At 49.6% G+C, this 16,742-nt stretch overlaps 1 protein-coding gene and 1 long non-coding RNA gene across 3 annotated transcripts; one reads left to right on the top strand and one right to left on the bottom strand.

Annotated features, from left to right (window-relative positions):
• Positions 1-227: 227 nt before the first annotated feature.
• LOC138428177 (uncharacterized) lies at positions 228-10,482 on the bottom strand. The gene is made up of 2 exons (XR_011252316.1): positions 10,298-10,482; positions 228-602 (listed from the first exon to the last, which is right to left on the bottom strand). It is a non-coding gene; the product is annotated as an uncharacterized lncRNA (long non-coding RNA).
• CXXC1 (CXXC finger protein 1) lies at positions 9,881-16,452 on the top strand. 2 transcript variants are annotated; one of them, XM_069568576.1, is made up of 15 exons: positions 9,881-11,022; positions 11,840-11,958; positions 12,061-12,161; positions 12,419-12,654; positions 12,744-12,950; positions 13,337-13,363; positions 13,440-13,685; positions 14,090-14,197; positions 14,321-14,505; positions 14,769-14,976; positions 15,059-15,169; positions 15,298-15,347; positions 15,465-15,561; positions 15,757-15,909; positions 16,031-16,452. In XM_069568576.1, exons 1-15 carry the CDS (start codon positions 11,020-11,022, stop codon positions 16,175-16,177), a joined length of 1,998 nt encoding a protein of 665 aa, XP_069424677.1. In that variant the 5' UTR covers positions 9,881-11,019; the 3' UTR covers positions 16,178-16,452. The 2 variants fall into 2 exon arrangements, with proteins under 2 accessions (XP_069424677.1, XP_069424676.1); XM_069568575.1 differs by having other exon boundaries at positions 10,768-11,022; positions 15,465-15,909.
• The last annotated feature ends 290 nt before the right edge of the window (positions 16,453-16,742 follow it).

Here is a 16,742-nt window from a genome sequence, read left to right as displayed (position 1 = left end):
TGATGCCAAAGCCGCGGCAGCAGCAGGCAGCAGAAGGGACCCGGTGCGGGCGCGTCCGCGGCTGCTGCTGGAGGCGGCGGAGGGGCCACGGCCACTACCATAACCTCGCACTCCTTCGCCTGATCTGGAGGGGCACTCCTGCTTCCCCCCATTTTAAGCCAGTACAATAAATAACAAAAATCACAAAAGTCTTCCCGACGTGCTAAGAAAGCCTGAACTGTACATTCTTAGGATCAGATGGCATGTAACCAACCCTTTATTCCCATTATAAGATACAACTAGCTGTATAAATTGGAGTTGTATTTTGGCCTTCAACTTTTCCAAGAGGAAAGGCATACTACATAGTTTGCCTTCCGAGCAGAAACTGGAAAATATCCAGAGAGGTGGAGTAGAGAATCTCGAAGCCTCAACCGAGAGGAAGTAGCTGGTTTCGGCGTCCTACGTTGCCATGGTCACGCTGCCCCTTTCCGGCCAGGTGCAAACCGCGCAGAGTGGGTAGCCCGGGGCAACCAGAACGCCGCTTCTGGAAACACTCCTCACTAGTCTCTGCGATTTGAGGCATCCTGCCAAGGCGGCGGCGGCGGCTGAAGGTACCCGGTACTCTGAAAATGTAAAGACAACTTCCTGGCTTTCTGGGACACTGGGAGGTGAAAGGCATAACACTCTCTCTTGGCGACCGGGGCAACTGAGGAGTTGGAGGGCAGGGAGCTGGACACGGGAGGAGGAAGGGGGAAAGGAAGGGAGTTAATGACTTGGGGCCTAGATTCCAGACATTTGTCCAAGCCGCCTCCAGTTCTTAGGCCCAGCCTAGCCCAGCTGGACCTGCAGTCAGGACTCATATGAAGAGGAAAGAATGACATCCTGTGTTTGTAAAGGGAAAAACTTAAGTCATATCGGACTCTTTCGATCCCATGGACTGCAGCCCACCAGGCTTCTGAGGAAAGAATCCTGGAGTGGATTACCATTTCCTTCTCCAGGGGATCTTTCAGACTCAGAGATGGAACCCAGGCCCCCTGTGCTGAAGGCCATCTCCCTCATTGCAGGCAGATTCTTTACCAACTGAGCCACCAGGGAAGCCCCTGGTAAGCAGGAATTGTGAGTCAAACAATTTTGTTATTCATTCAAAATTGCTTTGGATATTCTGAATTCCTTAAATTTCCATAAGCTTGTTTAATTTTTCAAATAAATAAGGTAGGATTTTTGATAGGGTTTGATAAGGGTTGTGTTGGCCTGCCCAAAATTGATCTACCAGTTGAACACAACCCCTGTCAAACACATAAAAAGATCATATATAATCTTTTATTCCCATACTCAACCATGAGGCGGAGCTTTCTATCCCTTGGAGGTATGCTTCTAGAATTCCTAAATTACTTCCTATCTTATCGTGTGCTTTGCTGGAAAACTGACTTTTGATTGTTCACTTGCTTAGTTTCTCTTTTTAGAGTCCATTCCACTCCAGTATTCTTGCCTGGAAAATCCCAAGGATGGAAGAGCCTGGTAGGCTACAGTCCATGGGGTCACAGAGTCAGACACGATGGAGCGACTTCACTCACTCACTCACTTACACTCAAATAAACAACCTAGTTATTCAGCTTAAAATAAATAGGTAAAGGGAAGAAAATTAAACCCACTGCAATCAGAAGGAGCACTAATAAAGATTAAAGTGCAAATTAACAAAGATTCAAAAAACAAACAGTTAGGTCTTCAAAAAGATTTTTTAAATGATGAATTAGCTAGAATGACCAGAAGGAAAAACACAGAAGATTGATTCAAATTACTAAAATCAAAAATGAAATACCAACTTTACTGAAGTAAACGATTATTTTTTAAAATAGTGTAAATCACTGCCAATAAATTAGATAACTTAGATGAAATGGACAAATTCCTAGAAAGACTCAAACTACAAAATATGACTATAACAAATAGAAAATCTGAGTAAACCTATGACAAGCAAAAGGATTAAATTAGTAATTTTAAAACTTCCCACAAAGGCCAACCCACATGACTCCATTGGTGAATTCTATCAAATATTTAAAGAATAATTAATATCAAGCCTTCACAAACTCCTAAAAAAAAAAGTAGAAGAGGAAGTAACACTTCCAACTCATAAAGCTGCAGACCAAGATATCTTATGAGTATAAAGCAATATCCTCAATAAATTACTGGCAAATCAAATCCAGCAACATATAAAATGATCATACACAATGATCAAGTGGGGTATATTCCAGGGATGCAAGCGTGGCTTAATGTTAAAAAAAGTCAATCTTTATAAATCAATATTTATAGAATATTAGCCTCATCTACAGACACTGAAAAGCACTTGACAAAATTCAACAGCCTTTCATGATTCAAAAAACGAAACACTTAACACACAAAGAATAGTAGGGAACTTCTTAAAGTCCAAAAAAGCCCACAGCTCACATCATACTTACTGGTAAAAGACTGAATACTTTCCCTCAAGGGCAGGAACACAACACAGATGTCTACTTTATGTTTCTACAGATTTGCTTTTTCTAGACATTTCATGTAAATGAAATCATATAATATGTGACTTTTTGTGTGTGTTTCTTTTATTTAGCAGTGTTTTCAAGATTCATGCATGTTATAGCATGGTATATGAGTACTTCACTATGTTATGTAATGGAATAATATTACATCTTACAAATATTACAAAAGAGTCAACATGACTTAGTGACTAAACAAAGAGAGGTCTGCCTTCTTCCCTACTTGGCTTTGGGTGGCAATATCTAAGCCCCATCGTGTTATTCCTCACAGGAGTGTCTTTGTTTGCCTGGGGATATTTTAGTCACTTTATAGTCAATATAGGTCCATCTAGTGAAACCTATGGTTTTTCCAGTAGTCATGTATGGATGTAAGAGTTGGAGTATAAAGAAAGCTGAACATCAAAGAATTGATGCTTTTGAACTGCAGTGTTGGAGAAGATTCTTGAGAGTCCCTTGGACTGCAAGGAGATCCAACCAGTCCATCCTAAAGGAAATCAGTCCTGAATATTCACTGGAAGGTGAAGCTGAAACTCCAATACTTTGGCCACCTGATTCGAAGAACTGATTCTTTTGAAAAGACCCTGATTCTGGAAAAGATTAAAGGCAGGAGGAGAAGGGGACAACAGAGGATGAGATGGTTGGATGGCATCACTGACTCAATGGGCATGAGTTTGAGTAAACTCCGGGAGTTGGCAATGGACAGGGAGGCCTGGCGTGCTGCAGTCCATGGGGTTGCAAAGAGTCAGACATGACTGAGTGACTGAACTGACTGAACTGATAGTCAATATAGTAATTCAGGTTGGGGCTGGCCATGTCACAAAGTCTAACAATGTCATTTAGGATGAGGACTTTGGGTCACATGGTATTATCTCAACCTCCTAAGGGGTTAAAAACTGAGATCAGGCACATGGGCAATTAACAGTGTCTATGTAATGGAACCACAGTAAAGATTTTGGATGCCAAAGCTCAGTTGAGCTTTGGTTGGCAATTCCATGCATATTGTCCCTGGGAGCAGCTAAGCCTGTCCATGATTCCTCAGGGAGAGGATAACTGGAGGCTCTGCATTTGAAACCCTCCTGGACTCTATCCTATGAATGACTTTATCTGTATCTTCTTCCTGGATAACTATGGGTGTAACAACTTTCAGTGAGTTTGGTAAGTCCTTCTTGCAAATTAGTTAGGGATCCCCAGATTTGCAGTTGGTGTCAGAAGTAAACATGGTCTTCAGCTCAGTTCAGTTCAGTCGCTCAGTCGTGTCTGACTCTTTGTGACCCCATGAATCACAGCACGCCAGGTCTCCCTGTCCATCACCATCTCCCGGAGTTCACTCAGACTCACATCCATCGAGTCCGTGATGCCATCCAGCCATCTCATCCTGGGTCGTCCCCTTCTCCTCCTGCCCCCAATCTCTCCCAGCATCAGAGTCTTTTCCAATGAGTCAACTCTTCGCATGATGCGGCCAAAGTACTGGAGCTTCAGCTTTAGCATCATTCCTTCCAAAGAAATCCCAGGGTTGATCTTTAGAATGGACTGGTTGGATCTCCTTGCAGTCCAAGGGACCCTCAAGAGTCTTCTCCAACACCACAGTTCAAAAGCATCAATTCTTCAGCACTCAGCTTTCTTCACAGTCCAACTCTCACATCCATACATGACCACAGGAAAAACCATAGCCTTGACTAGACGGACCTTAGTCGGCAAAGTAATGTCTCTGCTTTTGAATATGCTATCTAGGTTGGTCATAACTTATCTTGCAAGGAGCAAGCATCTTTTAATTTCATGGCTACAGTCACCATCTACAGTGACTTTGGAGCCCCCAAAAATAAAAGTCTGACACTGTTTCCACTGTGTCCCCATCTATTTCCCATGAAGTGATGGCACCGGATGCCATGATCTTTGTTTTCTGAATGTTGAGCTTTAAGCCAACTTTTTCACTCTCCTCTTTCACTTTCATCAAGAGGCTTTTTAGCTCCTCTTCACTTTCTGCCATAAGGGTGGTGTCATCTGTGTATCTCGGGTGATTGATATTTCTCCCAGTAATCTTGATTCCAGCTTGTGTTTCTTCCAGCCCAGCATTTCTCATGATGTACTCTGCATATAAGTTAAATAAGCAGGGTGACAATATACAGCCTTGACGTACTCCTTTTCTATTTGGAACCAGTCTGTTGTTCCATGTCCAGTTCTAACTCCTGCTTCCTGACCTGCATACAGATTTCTCAAGAGGCAGGTGAGGTGGTCTGGTATTCCCATCTCTTTCAGAATTTTCCACAGTTTATTGTGATCCACACAGTCAAAGGCTTTGGCATAGTCAAGAAAGCAGAAAGAGATGTTTTTCTGGAACTCTCTTGCTTTTTCCATGACCCAGCAGATGTTGGCAATTTGATCTCTGGTTCCTCTGCCTTTTCTAAAACCAGCTTGAACATCAGGAACTTCACGCTTCACATATTGCTGAAGTCTGGCTTGGAGAATTTTGAGTATTACTTTGCTAGCATGTGAGATGAGTGCAATTGTGCGGTAGTTTGAGCATTCTTTGGCATTGCCTTTCTTTGGGATTGGAATGAAAACTGACCTTTTCCAGTCCTGTGGCCACTGCTGAGTTTTCCAAATTGTCTGGCATATTGAGTGCAGCACTTTCACAGCATCATCTTTCAGGATTTGAAACAGCTCACCTGGAATTCCATCACCTCCACTAGCTTTGTTCGTAGTGATGCTTTCTAAGGCCCACTTGACTTCACATTCCAAGATGTCTGGCTCTAGATGAGTGATCACAACATCATGATTATCTGGATCATAAAGATCTTTTTTGTATAGTTCTTCCGTGTATTCTTGCCACCTCTTCTTAATATCTTCTGCTTCTGTTAGGTCCATACCATTTCTGTCCTTTATCGAGCCCATCTTGGATAACCCTTAAACCCTGCAATGATTTCAGAAATAAAGGTGGTCTCTTGGACACCATTTCTCAAATTTTGCAGCATTTATGTTCATGGGGTATATTTGTCTTTTTTCTTGTAATGTCTATTTCTAGTTTGGTGTCAGAGAAATGATTCCCAAAAGGAATTGGGGAGTATTCCTTCCTCTTCTGTTTTCTCAAAAAGTTTATTTAGGATTACTATTTTACACCTTCAATATTTGACACAATTTGCTGGTGAACTAATCTGGACTTGAAGCTTTCTTTGTGGGATGGTCTTTAATCATAAATTCAAATAATTTTATATCAATATGGCTACTCATATTTTCTATTTCTTCATTTGTTTGTTTGGTAAATTGTCTTGCTAAAGACAAGAAATTTGTCCATTTTATCTAAGTTGTCAAATATATTAAGTTGGTATGAAAGTGAAGTTGTCAGTTGTGTCCGACTCTTTGCAACCCCATGGACTGTAGCCTACCAAGCTCCTCTGTCCATGGGATTTTCCAGGGAATAGTACTGGAGTGGATTGCCATTTCCTTCTCCAATTAAGTGGTATATACGAGTGAATAATATTCTCTAGTCAGTGTCTGTTGGATCTGTACTGATGGCTCTTTATTCATTCGTCATGGGGGTGATTTCTGTTTTTTCACTGTGTTTACTAATTAAATTAAATCATATTTAAATAAATATTTAATTTATAATTAAATAAATATTTTAATAAAATATATTTCAAAAATATAGAATTGACTATAAATTTAGTTCACTCAATGATATTAAATTTGTTTAATGAGTTAACGTGAATTTGAATTAAAATTTAAACATGTAAAATTAAATTAAACCATATTAAATAAAATATCATATAATAAATTGAACTAAAATTAAATTGAAATTAAATATGTAAGACATTGAATTTCATACATTAAATTAATATTAAATTATTTTAAAGCAAATTGCCTGCATGAATAAATCCAAGTTCAATTATGTTAAATTAAATTTAGCTTGAGTAATCAAATTTAGGACTTCTCAGGTGACTCAGTGGGTAAAGAAACAGCCTGTAATGCAGGAAACACAGGAGACATAGGTTCAATCCCTGGGTTGGGAAGATCCCCTGGAGGAGGACATTGCAATCCACTCCTTGCCTAGAGTCCTATGGACAGAGGTGTGTGGCGGGCTACAGTCCATAGGATCACAGAGTTGGACACAACTGAAGTGACTGAACATTCACTTCAGTTCAGTTCAGTTCAGTTGCTCAGTCGTGTCCGACTCTTTGTGACCCTGTGAACGGTAGCATGCCAGGCCTCCCTGTCCATCACCAACTCCTCGAGTTTACCCAAACTCAAGTCCATTGAGTTGGTGATGCCATCCAACCATCTCATCCTCTGTCATGCATGCATACAATTAGATTTAATTTAAATCTGAATTATAATCCCTTATTTTTAAACTGGAAATGAATAAAGTCATTCTGGCTTTGAATGTGGACATGAGGACAGTTATAATGACCACAACCTCCCCTTTCAGTGTGCGTATGTGTGTGGGGCATGGAGGGGCTGTACTGATACTTTGTATCTTATTTGATTTTCAGGGTGGCCCACCTTAGAGCATTACCCTGAGGAAACTCTGGCTCTCCAGTCAGAGGATTTTTTGTCATACATAATATAAATTTTTAAAAAACTTTAAAATTAAATTTATGGGGGAGAAAAGTGAATACTTATGAAACAAGAGAACCCAAGTGGACATCGCCAAGAAGTGACAGTCTGGTGGTGGGTGTTAGCTAGGGAGCAGCAGGGATAGGATGGGTTTAAACCAAAGTGAGTTTTGTTTTGCAGAAAGGTGCAGCCACTAGATGTTACAAAAAGGTTACAGTGTATTCCAGTCAACAAGATACTACAGTGAGAGCAAGTAACCAAGTGCCTACTTACTTGCAGTTTTGGGCAAACTAGAGAAACCTTTGTTTCATTATAATGATAATGCCTCTTGTCGCTTAACTTAAAACGCCCCCAGGGACACAGTGCTTTGAGAACTATCTCCTTGTTTCCTTGTCACAAGTAACAAATAATAAATGCCTCTGCTTTATTATTTATTACTTGTGACAAGGAAGTTCTTGATGTGTTCATTGGCTAAATAACCCAAATGACAGACCCATTGTGTCTGCTCAAGGGAAGACTTGATGAAGCTGGTGGTTGCTGATTTAAAAATCTACTTTGGTCCAGCCATTCTCACCAGAGATGGTCAGGTCACTATCATGCATGGCCTTCAGTTGTTGCCTAATTCTGATGGATGAGTGCTCTTGTAGAGGCCCAGAGGCTGAATCATCAGGTAGGCCTGGCTAAGGCACTGCTGGGAGGAGTGACAGCTACAAACAGTGTTGGGAGGTGTCAACACAGATAATCAATAAACAATCTATATTAAAGAAGAGAAGAGAGTTTCATTTGAACCAAGCTGAGGACTGGCCCAGGAGTGCAGCCTCCACCAAGGAAGAAAGCACTCTAGAGAAGCATAATTTTCAACAGTTTTATACAGCATCACAGAAGAACTGTACAAAAAAGATCTTCAAGATCAAGATAATCACGACGGTGTGATCACTCAAGAGCCAGACATCCTGGAACATGAAGTCAAGTGGGCCTTAGAAAGCATCATTACGAACAAAGCTAGTGAAGGTGATGGAATTCCAGTAGAGCTTTTTCAAATCCTGGAAGATGATGCTGTGAAAGTGCTGCACTCAATATGCCAGCAAATTCAGAAAACTCAGTAGTGGCCACGGAACTGAAAAAGGTCAGTTTTCATTGCAATCCGAAAGGCAATGCCAAAGAATGCTCAAACTACCGCACAATTGCACTCATCTCACATGCTAGTAAAGTAATGCTCAAAATTCTCCAAGCCAGGCTTCAGCAACACGTGAACCGTGAACTTCCTGATGTTCAAGCTGGTTTTAGAAAAGGCAAAGAAACTAGAGATCAAATTGCCAACATCTGCTGGGTCATGGAAAAAGCAAGAGAGTTCCAGAAAAACATCTCTTTCTGCTTTCTTGACTATGCCAAAGCTTTTGACTGTGTGGATCACAATAAACTGTGGAAAATTCTGAAAGAGATGGGAATACCAGACCACCTGACATGTCTCTTGAGAAACCTATAAGCAGGTCAAGAAGCAACAGCTAGAACTGGACATGGAATAACAGACTGGATCCAAATAGGGAAAGGAGTATGTCAAGGCTGTATATTGTCACCCTCTTATTTAACTTCTATGCAGAGTACATCATGAGAAACGCTGGGTTGGAAGAATCACAAACTGGAATCAAGATTACCAGGAGAAATATCAATCACCTGAGATACACAGATGACACCACCCTTATGGCAGAAAGTGAAGAGGAACTAAAAAGCCTCTTGAAGAAAGTGAAAGAGGAGAGTGAAAAAGTTGGCTTAAAGCTCAACATTCAGAAAACGAAGACCATGGCATCTGGTCCCATCACTTCATGGGAAATAGATGGGGGAACAGTGGAAACAGTGTCAGACTTTATTTTGGGGGGCTCCAAAATCACTGCAGATGGTGATTGCAGCCATGAAATTAAAAGACGCTTATTCCTTGGAAGGAAAGTTATGACCAACCTAGATAGCATATTCAAAAGCAGAGACATTCCTTTGCCAACAAAGGTCTGTCTAGTCAAGGCTACGGTTTTTCCAGTGGTCATGTATGGATGTGAGAGTTGGACTGTGAAGAAAGCTGAGTGCCGAGGAATTGATGCTTTTGAACTGTGGTGTTGGAGAAGACTCTTGAGAGTCCCTTGGACTGCAAGGAGATCCAACCAGTCCATTCTGAAGGAGATCAGTCCTGGGTGTTTTTTGGAAGGACTGATGCTAAAGCTGAAACTCCAATACTTTGGCCACCTCATGCGAAGAGTTGACTCATTGGAAAAGACTGATGCTGGGAGGGATTAGGGGCAGGAGGAGAAGGGGATGACAGAGGATGAGATGGCTGGGCGGCATCACCGAGTCGATGGACATGAGTTTGGGTGAACTCTGGGAGTTGGTGATGGACAGGAAGGCCTAGCATGCTGCAATTCATGGGGTTGCCCTAAGTCGGACACAACTGACTGAACTGAACTGACCTGAACTGATACAGCATCAGAAAAAAGAATATATTAATACATCAAACATGGCAAAGGTAGATTCCTTCGAGGTTTCAACAGCGATGTGTAGTTACAAACTAGCAGACACATAGTGAGTGAGCATGACCTTGGCATGTGGGACAGGAACCTTATCCTCCAAGAAGTACTGCCATTGGTGTCACAGGAATAATAAGAAAGAATGAATGGACAAAATAGGTGACTAAGTAGTTAATCCCCCTTAGGGGATAGATTCTAAGTAGAAAAATATGGGAAACTCCTGTAAGTTAATAATTACTGGAGAAAGCAGGTTTGCTTAACCACAAAAGGGAGGCGTTTCTCCCTATCGGAAAGTGGGCATTCTTTAATCGCAGTGGTTAGCACAAATGTACAACGTGTACTTGCTGCTACTGCTAAGTCGCTTCAGTCGTGTCCGACTCTGTGCGACCCCATGGACGGCAGCCCACCAGGCTCCCCGGTCCCTGGGATTCTCCAGGCAAGAACACTGGAGTGGGTTGCCATTTCCTTCTCCACTGCATGAAAGTGAAAAGTGAAAGTGAAGTCGCTCAATCGTGTCCGACCCTCAGCGACCCCATGGACTACAGCCTACCAGGGTCCTCCGCCCACGGCATTTTCCAGGCAAGAGTACTGGAGTGGGGTGCCATTGCCTTCTCCACAGCGTGTACTTGACAGATCATAAATCAGGCTGTTCCAGTTTTACATAACGTTTAGGCCAAATGAGATATAAGCCTGACTGGGCTTCCCCTGCCCCTAAGAGGCAAAAATTACCTGTCAGAGGTAATGTGGGACGCATAACGAAGGGGCTGCTTTCCTTCCCAGCATAAGGCACACAGTATACGGACGTCCATTAGTAGACGCGGAAAGGAAAAACGACTGAAGAGTGGAAAGAGCTATTATCTTAGGAACACTTAGCTACTATTTTAGGAACACTAAAAGAGGATCCCCTTCCCTACAGACATCTAGGCAATACCAGCTACCGGCGCCAGAATCCACCGGCAAGATGGCTGCGCCCTCTCGGTGGCCGATTAGGACGCTGCTACTGAGCGTACGATTCCAAAATGGCGGCGTCAGCATGGAAGTCGCGCAGTAGGCGCGACCATATTGCCTAAATTTAGCGGCCGTACAGGTAGTGACTGTACGGACTAGCCCAGCCAACAAGATGGCGGCGCCTTTGGTAAAGCTGAACTATAGGCGCCGCCCTGTTTCCCGAGAACACTTGAGAGCACACGAGCTCGGCTGCCGTACGGTGTCTGTAGTCAAGATGGAGGCACCTCGGAGACAGTCAGAGCTCTAGCCGGGAGACACCAACTTGCGTGTCGCGGAACCGACGCACTGGGCCTGCGCAGTAGGAGTATGGTGCCTGGGAGGCACCAGGAAAAGCGGAAGTGCTTGTGGGCGCCTTTGCAACGGCCGCGGACGCCGCCGAGTGGTCTGTGCAGGTTCGCGGGTCACTGGCGGGGTTCGCGAACGGGTGCGTCGGGAGCCAAGAGATGGTAAGTGCGCGGTCCCAGGAGGGAGTCGGCGGTTAGAGGTCAGTGAGGTAGGAAATGGTGGAGTCCATTGGCAGGCTCGTGGGGGTCTGTGGTGATCCATAACCAGGGACTGTGGGCAGAATGGGGGAGGGGGAGGGTCTGTTGTGAGCCTTAACCCGGGTCCCTGGGTGGAATGACGGGGGTCTGATGGTCCGAATTTTTGCTCGTGGGGGAACCATCGGGGAGTTCTCTGATGAGCCATCATGGGGGTCTGTAATGGAAGTTTAGCGGGGATCCCTGATGGCAGTGCCTTCAGGGTCCCGATGGGGGATTCTTTGTGCAGAGTGGTGGGGAGGTTTTCGAAGAGTTGTGTTGGGGCAGTCTGGAGGGAGCCGTGATGAGTCCGTATCAGGGAACCAGGGGGGCGGGGCCGCCGGTGAAGTCGATCACTCCAGAACCTGAAGGGCACCGTGGTGGGAAGTCTGCCGAATGAATAAAGTGGTACCTATGAGAGCCTGTGATGGGGGGCCCATGCAGAGCCATGACAGGGGCAAAATGTGGCGAGTGGCGGGGTGTTTGCAGCGAGCCATTATGTGAATGGGTGCCTAGTGATGGGGTGTCAGTGGGGTAAGTGATTGGAAAGTCTGAGACAGTGAATAAGCCGATAAAGGAGGTGTCACGGGTGAGCGATGGGGAGTGGTCTATGGGGACCACGACGGAGAGATTTAATGAGGAGCCATGGTGGGAAGTCTGCACTGGGAGACCTGAGATGTGTGGTGAGCCGTGATGGGGCTGTACTAGTCGGATGAGGTGCCATGATGGGGGGCGGGTCCCACAGGAGGGCGACGCTTCAGATCCAGAGCCTCCAGACGCCGGGGAGGACAGCAAGTCCGAGAACGGGGAGAATGCGCCCATCTACTGCATCTGCCGCAAACCAGACATCAACTGCTTCATGATGTGAGCCCAGGAGAGGCGGGCGGGACGGACACCTGGCCAGGTGGGGTGAGGCCGGTGGGTCCCGCCCCTCACATCTCCTATCACTCGCCCCGTGCTCCACAGCGGGTGTGACAACTGCAATGAATGGTTTCACGGGGACTGCATCCGGATCACTGAGAAGATGGCCAAGGCCATCCGGGAGTGGTACTGTCGTGAGTGCCGAGGTGAGGGGCAGGCAGCTGGGGCTTTGAGGGAGGAAGAGGAGACTTCATGGGAGGGTGGGTCATGGGGAGCAGTGGATGGGCGGCTGTGGGCGGAGTGACTGCGGGTTGGTGCCCTGTGAGCTGTGATAGAAGGGGCAGCTCTGCCCTGGAGTAGGGAGACAGAGCCTGTGGGTGGGCCAGAGGAGGAAGAAAGAGTTCTGGGGCCCCTCCAGGCCCCCCCATAACAACCCCCACTGGCCTTGCCCTCTGCCCCACAGAGAAGGACCCCAAGCTGGAGATCCGATATCGGCATAAGAAGTCGCGGGAGCGAGACAGCTCCGAGCGAGACGGCAGTGAGCCCCGGGATGAGGGTGGAGGGCGCAAGAGGCCTGCCCCGGATCCGGACCTGCAGCGCAGGGCAGGGGCAGGGACAGGGGTTGGGACCATGCTTGCTCGGGGATCTGCTTCGCCCCACAAATCCTCTCCACAGCCCCTGGTGGCCACGCCCAGCCAGGTGAGTGGCAGTGATGGCTGGGATCAGTGAGGGGCTCCCCTGGGAGGCCCTGCTTGGTCCCTGAGTTCTGTTCTGGGCCCCTCCGTCAGCATCACCAGCAGCAGCAGCAGCAGCAGCAGCAGCAACAGCAGCAGCAGCAGGTCAAACGATCAGCCCGCATGTGTGGCGAGTGCGAGGCCTGCCGGCGCACGGAGGACTGTGGTCACTGTGACTTCTGCCGAGACATGAAGAAGTTTGGGGGCCCCAACAAGATCCGGCAGAAGTGCCGGCTGCGTCAGTGCCAGCTTCGGGCCCGGGTGAGCATGGGCAGAGCTGGGCGAGGTCAGGTGGGGGTCCAGCTGTCCAGGAAGAGCCGCCGGAAGCTAGGCGGGGTGGGGTCTAACCGCATTCAGACAGGTGGCGAGCGGCCTGTCCTGTCGAAATGAGCGGGGTGTGACCAGATGTGCCGGGCTGGCAGGGGAACCTCCAGCTCTAGGTGGACAGGGTAGGGCCAGGCATTTCTAGGTGGTCGGGCCTGGCTGGGACAGGGCTGAATGTGTCCTGCTGATGAGCTGTGGGCAGGCTGGTGTGTCTGGGGGGGTGAGGCAAGGCTGGTGGGTGGGGTCAGGCACTTGGCAGGGCGAGGGCAGGGCCCCCCTCCCTCCACCTGGGGCTGACCTGGGCCTTCCTCCTGCCGGCACAGGAATCGTACAAGTACTTCCCTTCCTCGGTGAGTCCAGCCCCCCAGGGCGGGCGGGGCATGCGGGCCGGGCGGTCAGGGCCAGTCCTGAGATTCTGCCCCGCAGCTCTCGCCGGTGACGCCCTCAGAGTCCCTGCCAAGGCCTCGCCGGCCCCTGCCCACCCAGCCGCAGCCACAGCCGTCGCAGAAGCTGGGGCGCCTCCGAGAGGATGAGGGGGCAGTGGCATCTGCGGCAGTCAAGGAGCCACCGGAGGCTACGGCAACACCCGAGCCACTCTCGGATGAGGACCTCCCACTGGACTCTGAACTGTACCAGGACTTCTGTGCAGGGGCCTTCGATGACCACAGCCTGGTGAGCAGGCAGAGCGTCCCATGGTGGAAGGGTCAGCCCAGTTGAGTTCAGTTCAGTTGTTCAGTCACGTCTGACTCTTTGCAACCCCATGAACTGCAAAATGCCAGGCTTCCCTGTCCATCGCCAACTCCCTGAGTTTACTCAAGCTCATGTCCATCGAGTCGTTATGCCATCCAACCATCTCATCTTCTGTCGTCCCCTTCTCCTCCTGCCTTCAATCTTTCCCAGCATCAGGGTCTTTTCAAACGAGTCAGTTCTTCGCATCAAGTAGAGGTTACAGAAGCAGAGAGTATCCGTAATGAGGAGAGAGGAGGCAGAGGGTATGGAAGGTTGATGTGGGGACTGAGTAGGTCGTGGGGAGGTCACCAGGAGCGCAGGACAATCAGCGTTTGCCTCACTGGCAGCCCTGGATGAGTGACACGGAGGAGTCCCAGTACCTGGACCCAGCGCTGCGGAAGAGGGCGGTGAAAGTGAAGCACGTGAAGCGGCGGGAGAAGAAGTCTGAGAAGAAGGTGACAGGGCGCAGTGGGTGTGAGGAGGGAAAGGTCAGGGCCTGACGGGCTGGGGCACCGGGGGTGTCAGGGGTCCAGAGACGCCTTCAGCCCTGCCCTGACCCCACGCGTGTCGTCCCACAGAAGGACGAAAGATACAAGCGCCATCGACAGAAGCAGAAGCACAAGGACAAATGGAAACACCCAGAGCGGGCTGACGCCAAGGACCCCGCGTCGCTGCCGCAGTGCCTGGGGCCTGGTTGCGTGCGCGCCGCCCAGCCCGGCTCCAAGTATTGCTCCGACGACTGCGGCATGAAGCTGGCGGCCAAGTGAGTCATTTTGGGGGTGTCGGGGAGGACACGGTAGGGCATGACCGGAGCCCCCAGTCGGTCACGTGGCCACCGTTCAGTCAACCAAGCACCCACCTGTCCGTCCACCTGCTCACGCACCCATCCTCTGTCTGCCCATTCATTCCCCTGGTTACGCACCCTTTCACCCTTGAGTCCCCTTCCATCCTGCATCGGAGGACCCCACTTACCCGCCTCCTTGCTGGCTTCCTCCCCTGCGCACCGAATTCCCCACGTCCCTGCAGCCGCATCTACGAGATCCTCCCGCAGCGCATCCAGCAGTGGCAGCAGAGCCCGTGCATCGCCGAGGAGCACGGCAAGAAGCTGCTCGAGCGCATCCGCCGGGAGCAGCAGAGCGCGCGTACCCGCCTCCAGGAGATGGAGCGCCGCTTCCACGAGCTCGAGGCCATCATCCTGCGCGCCAAGCAGCAGGCGGTGCGCGAGGACGAGGAGGTGAGGGCCGCGGCCGCGGCAGCCCGGCGCGGGGCCGCGTGCCTGGCCCTGTCTGGCCTCATGGTCCCCTCCGCCCTCGCAGAGCAACGAGGGCGACAGTGACGACACGGACCTGCAGATCTTCTGCGTCTCCTGCGGGCACCCCATCAACCCACGCGTTGCCTTGCGCCACATGGAGCGCTGCTACGCCAAGGTCAGGGTGTCGGCCCAAGGGGGTGGACAGTGTGGGGACATCGTGGGGTCCGTGGGGAGCAGGTGGGCCGTCTGGCGAGGGCCCGCAGCGCACACCCACAGTTTCCTCGTTTGTGCTCGCCCCTCCAGTACGAGAGCCAGACGTCCTTTGGGTCCATGTACCCCACCCGCATCGAGGGGTGAGTGTGGGCGCGTGCGGGGTGAGCGCGGGGTTACGGCGGGGTCGGTGGCCGCCGCCGGTGCAGGCGGGGGCGCTGCTGTCCTCCTCTTCCACGCCCTCCGCTCCACACCCCCAGGGCCACACGGCTCTTCTGTGATGTCTACAACCCTCAGAGCAAGACGTACTGTAAGCGGCTCCAGGTGCTATGCCCCGAGCACTCACGGGACCCCAAAGTAAGGCTTTCCCATCCCCGCTCCCTTCCTCTGCCCATGTTTGCCCCTTCCGCTGCCCGGCCTCCTCACCGTCATCCCTCTCTTTTCTGGGGCACCCCTTCCTTGCATTCCTCTCTTCCCTCTGCCCGCCTCTTGGTTCCTTCCCACTCTCCTCCGAACTTGCAACTTCCCCCACCCACCGCGGCCTCCCTGCAGGTGCCAGCTGATGAGGTATGCGGGTGCCCCCTCGTAAGGGATGTTTTTGAGCTCACGGGTGACTTCTGCCGCCTGCCCAAGCGCCAGTGCAACCGGCACTACTGCTGGGAGAAGCTGCGGCGCGCCGAGGTGGACCTGGAGCGTGTGCGCGTGGTAGGTCTTGACTGCGTGCTAGGCCCTGACCGTGGATGTGCGGCTGCCAATGTGGATGCCGCCGCAGTTGGGTGGAGCGGGGCTCCAGAGCCGCTTCTTAAGGCTTCTGCTCCCCACGCAGTGGTACAAGCTGGACGAGCTGTTTGAGCAGGAGCGCAACGTTCGCACAGCCATGACCAACCGGGCGGGCTTACTGGCCCTGATGCTGCACCAAACCATCCAGCACGACCCACTCACCACCGACCTGCGGTCAAACGCTGAGCGCTGAGCCTCGGCGGCCCACACGTCCTCTCTACCTGCACTGTGGGTGGGCCCGGCCCTGGACCCCCGTTTGTCTGGTCTGCCGTTCATGTTTCTCCGACGGTCCCCGAGTCCCTGTGCCCATCCGTCCACCATCTGACTGCCTGTCTGCCCTTACCAGAGGGCCTCGGAATTTCACATCTCTCCGTTCTCTGTGCCTGGGTGGGACTGTGGAGTCTGCTCACCCGTGCCTCCCCGAACTCTGGTTTTGTTAATAAAATTTTGATGAAACAAAAAAGATAACTGTTGGTGGTCTCCAAACTTTTCAGTTGCAAATACGTTCCCACGGTCCTAGAGTAGAGGGGCGCACCTGTGTTTCAGAGTGGCTGTGTACAGGTGTAGACTGCACGAGGCTGCACATATTCAGCTGGCGCCCATTTGGTGCTCTGCAGGCCCCACCTTGGGCGTGGGGATCTGGCTTGCTGAATGAGAGTCCAGTGACCTCCACTGCCATCTTGTTATTGTGAGACTAGGTGTTTGATCAGCATTCCTTCCATGAATGGCTGATTTATCATTCCTATGTGAACAGGAAT

This window comes from Ovis canadensis, chromosome 23 (genome assembly GCF_042477335.2).
Source record: "Ovis canadensis isolate MfBH-ARS-UI-01 breed Bighorn chromosome 23, ARS-UI_OviCan_v2, whole genome shotgun sequence".
In the NCBI taxonomy this organism is placed as follows: Eukaryota; Metazoa; Chordata; class Mammalia; order Artiodactyla; family Bovidae; genus Ovis; species Ovis canadensis.
The sequence above is the reverse complement of the archived record's forward strand: the minus strand, read 5'-3'. Positions and strand labels throughout refer to the sequence as shown.

Coding starts and splice junctions, on each gene's coding strand:
- CXXC1 (XM_069568575.1), top strand. Junction 13,686..14,089: donor CCTTCGATGACCACAGCCTG/GTGAGCAGGCAG, acceptor CCTCACTGGCAG/CCCTGGATGAGTGACACGGA. Junction 15,348..15,464: donor TACCCCACCCGCATCGAGGG/GTGAGTGTGGGC, acceptor CCACACCCCCAG/GGCCACACGGCTCTTCTGTG.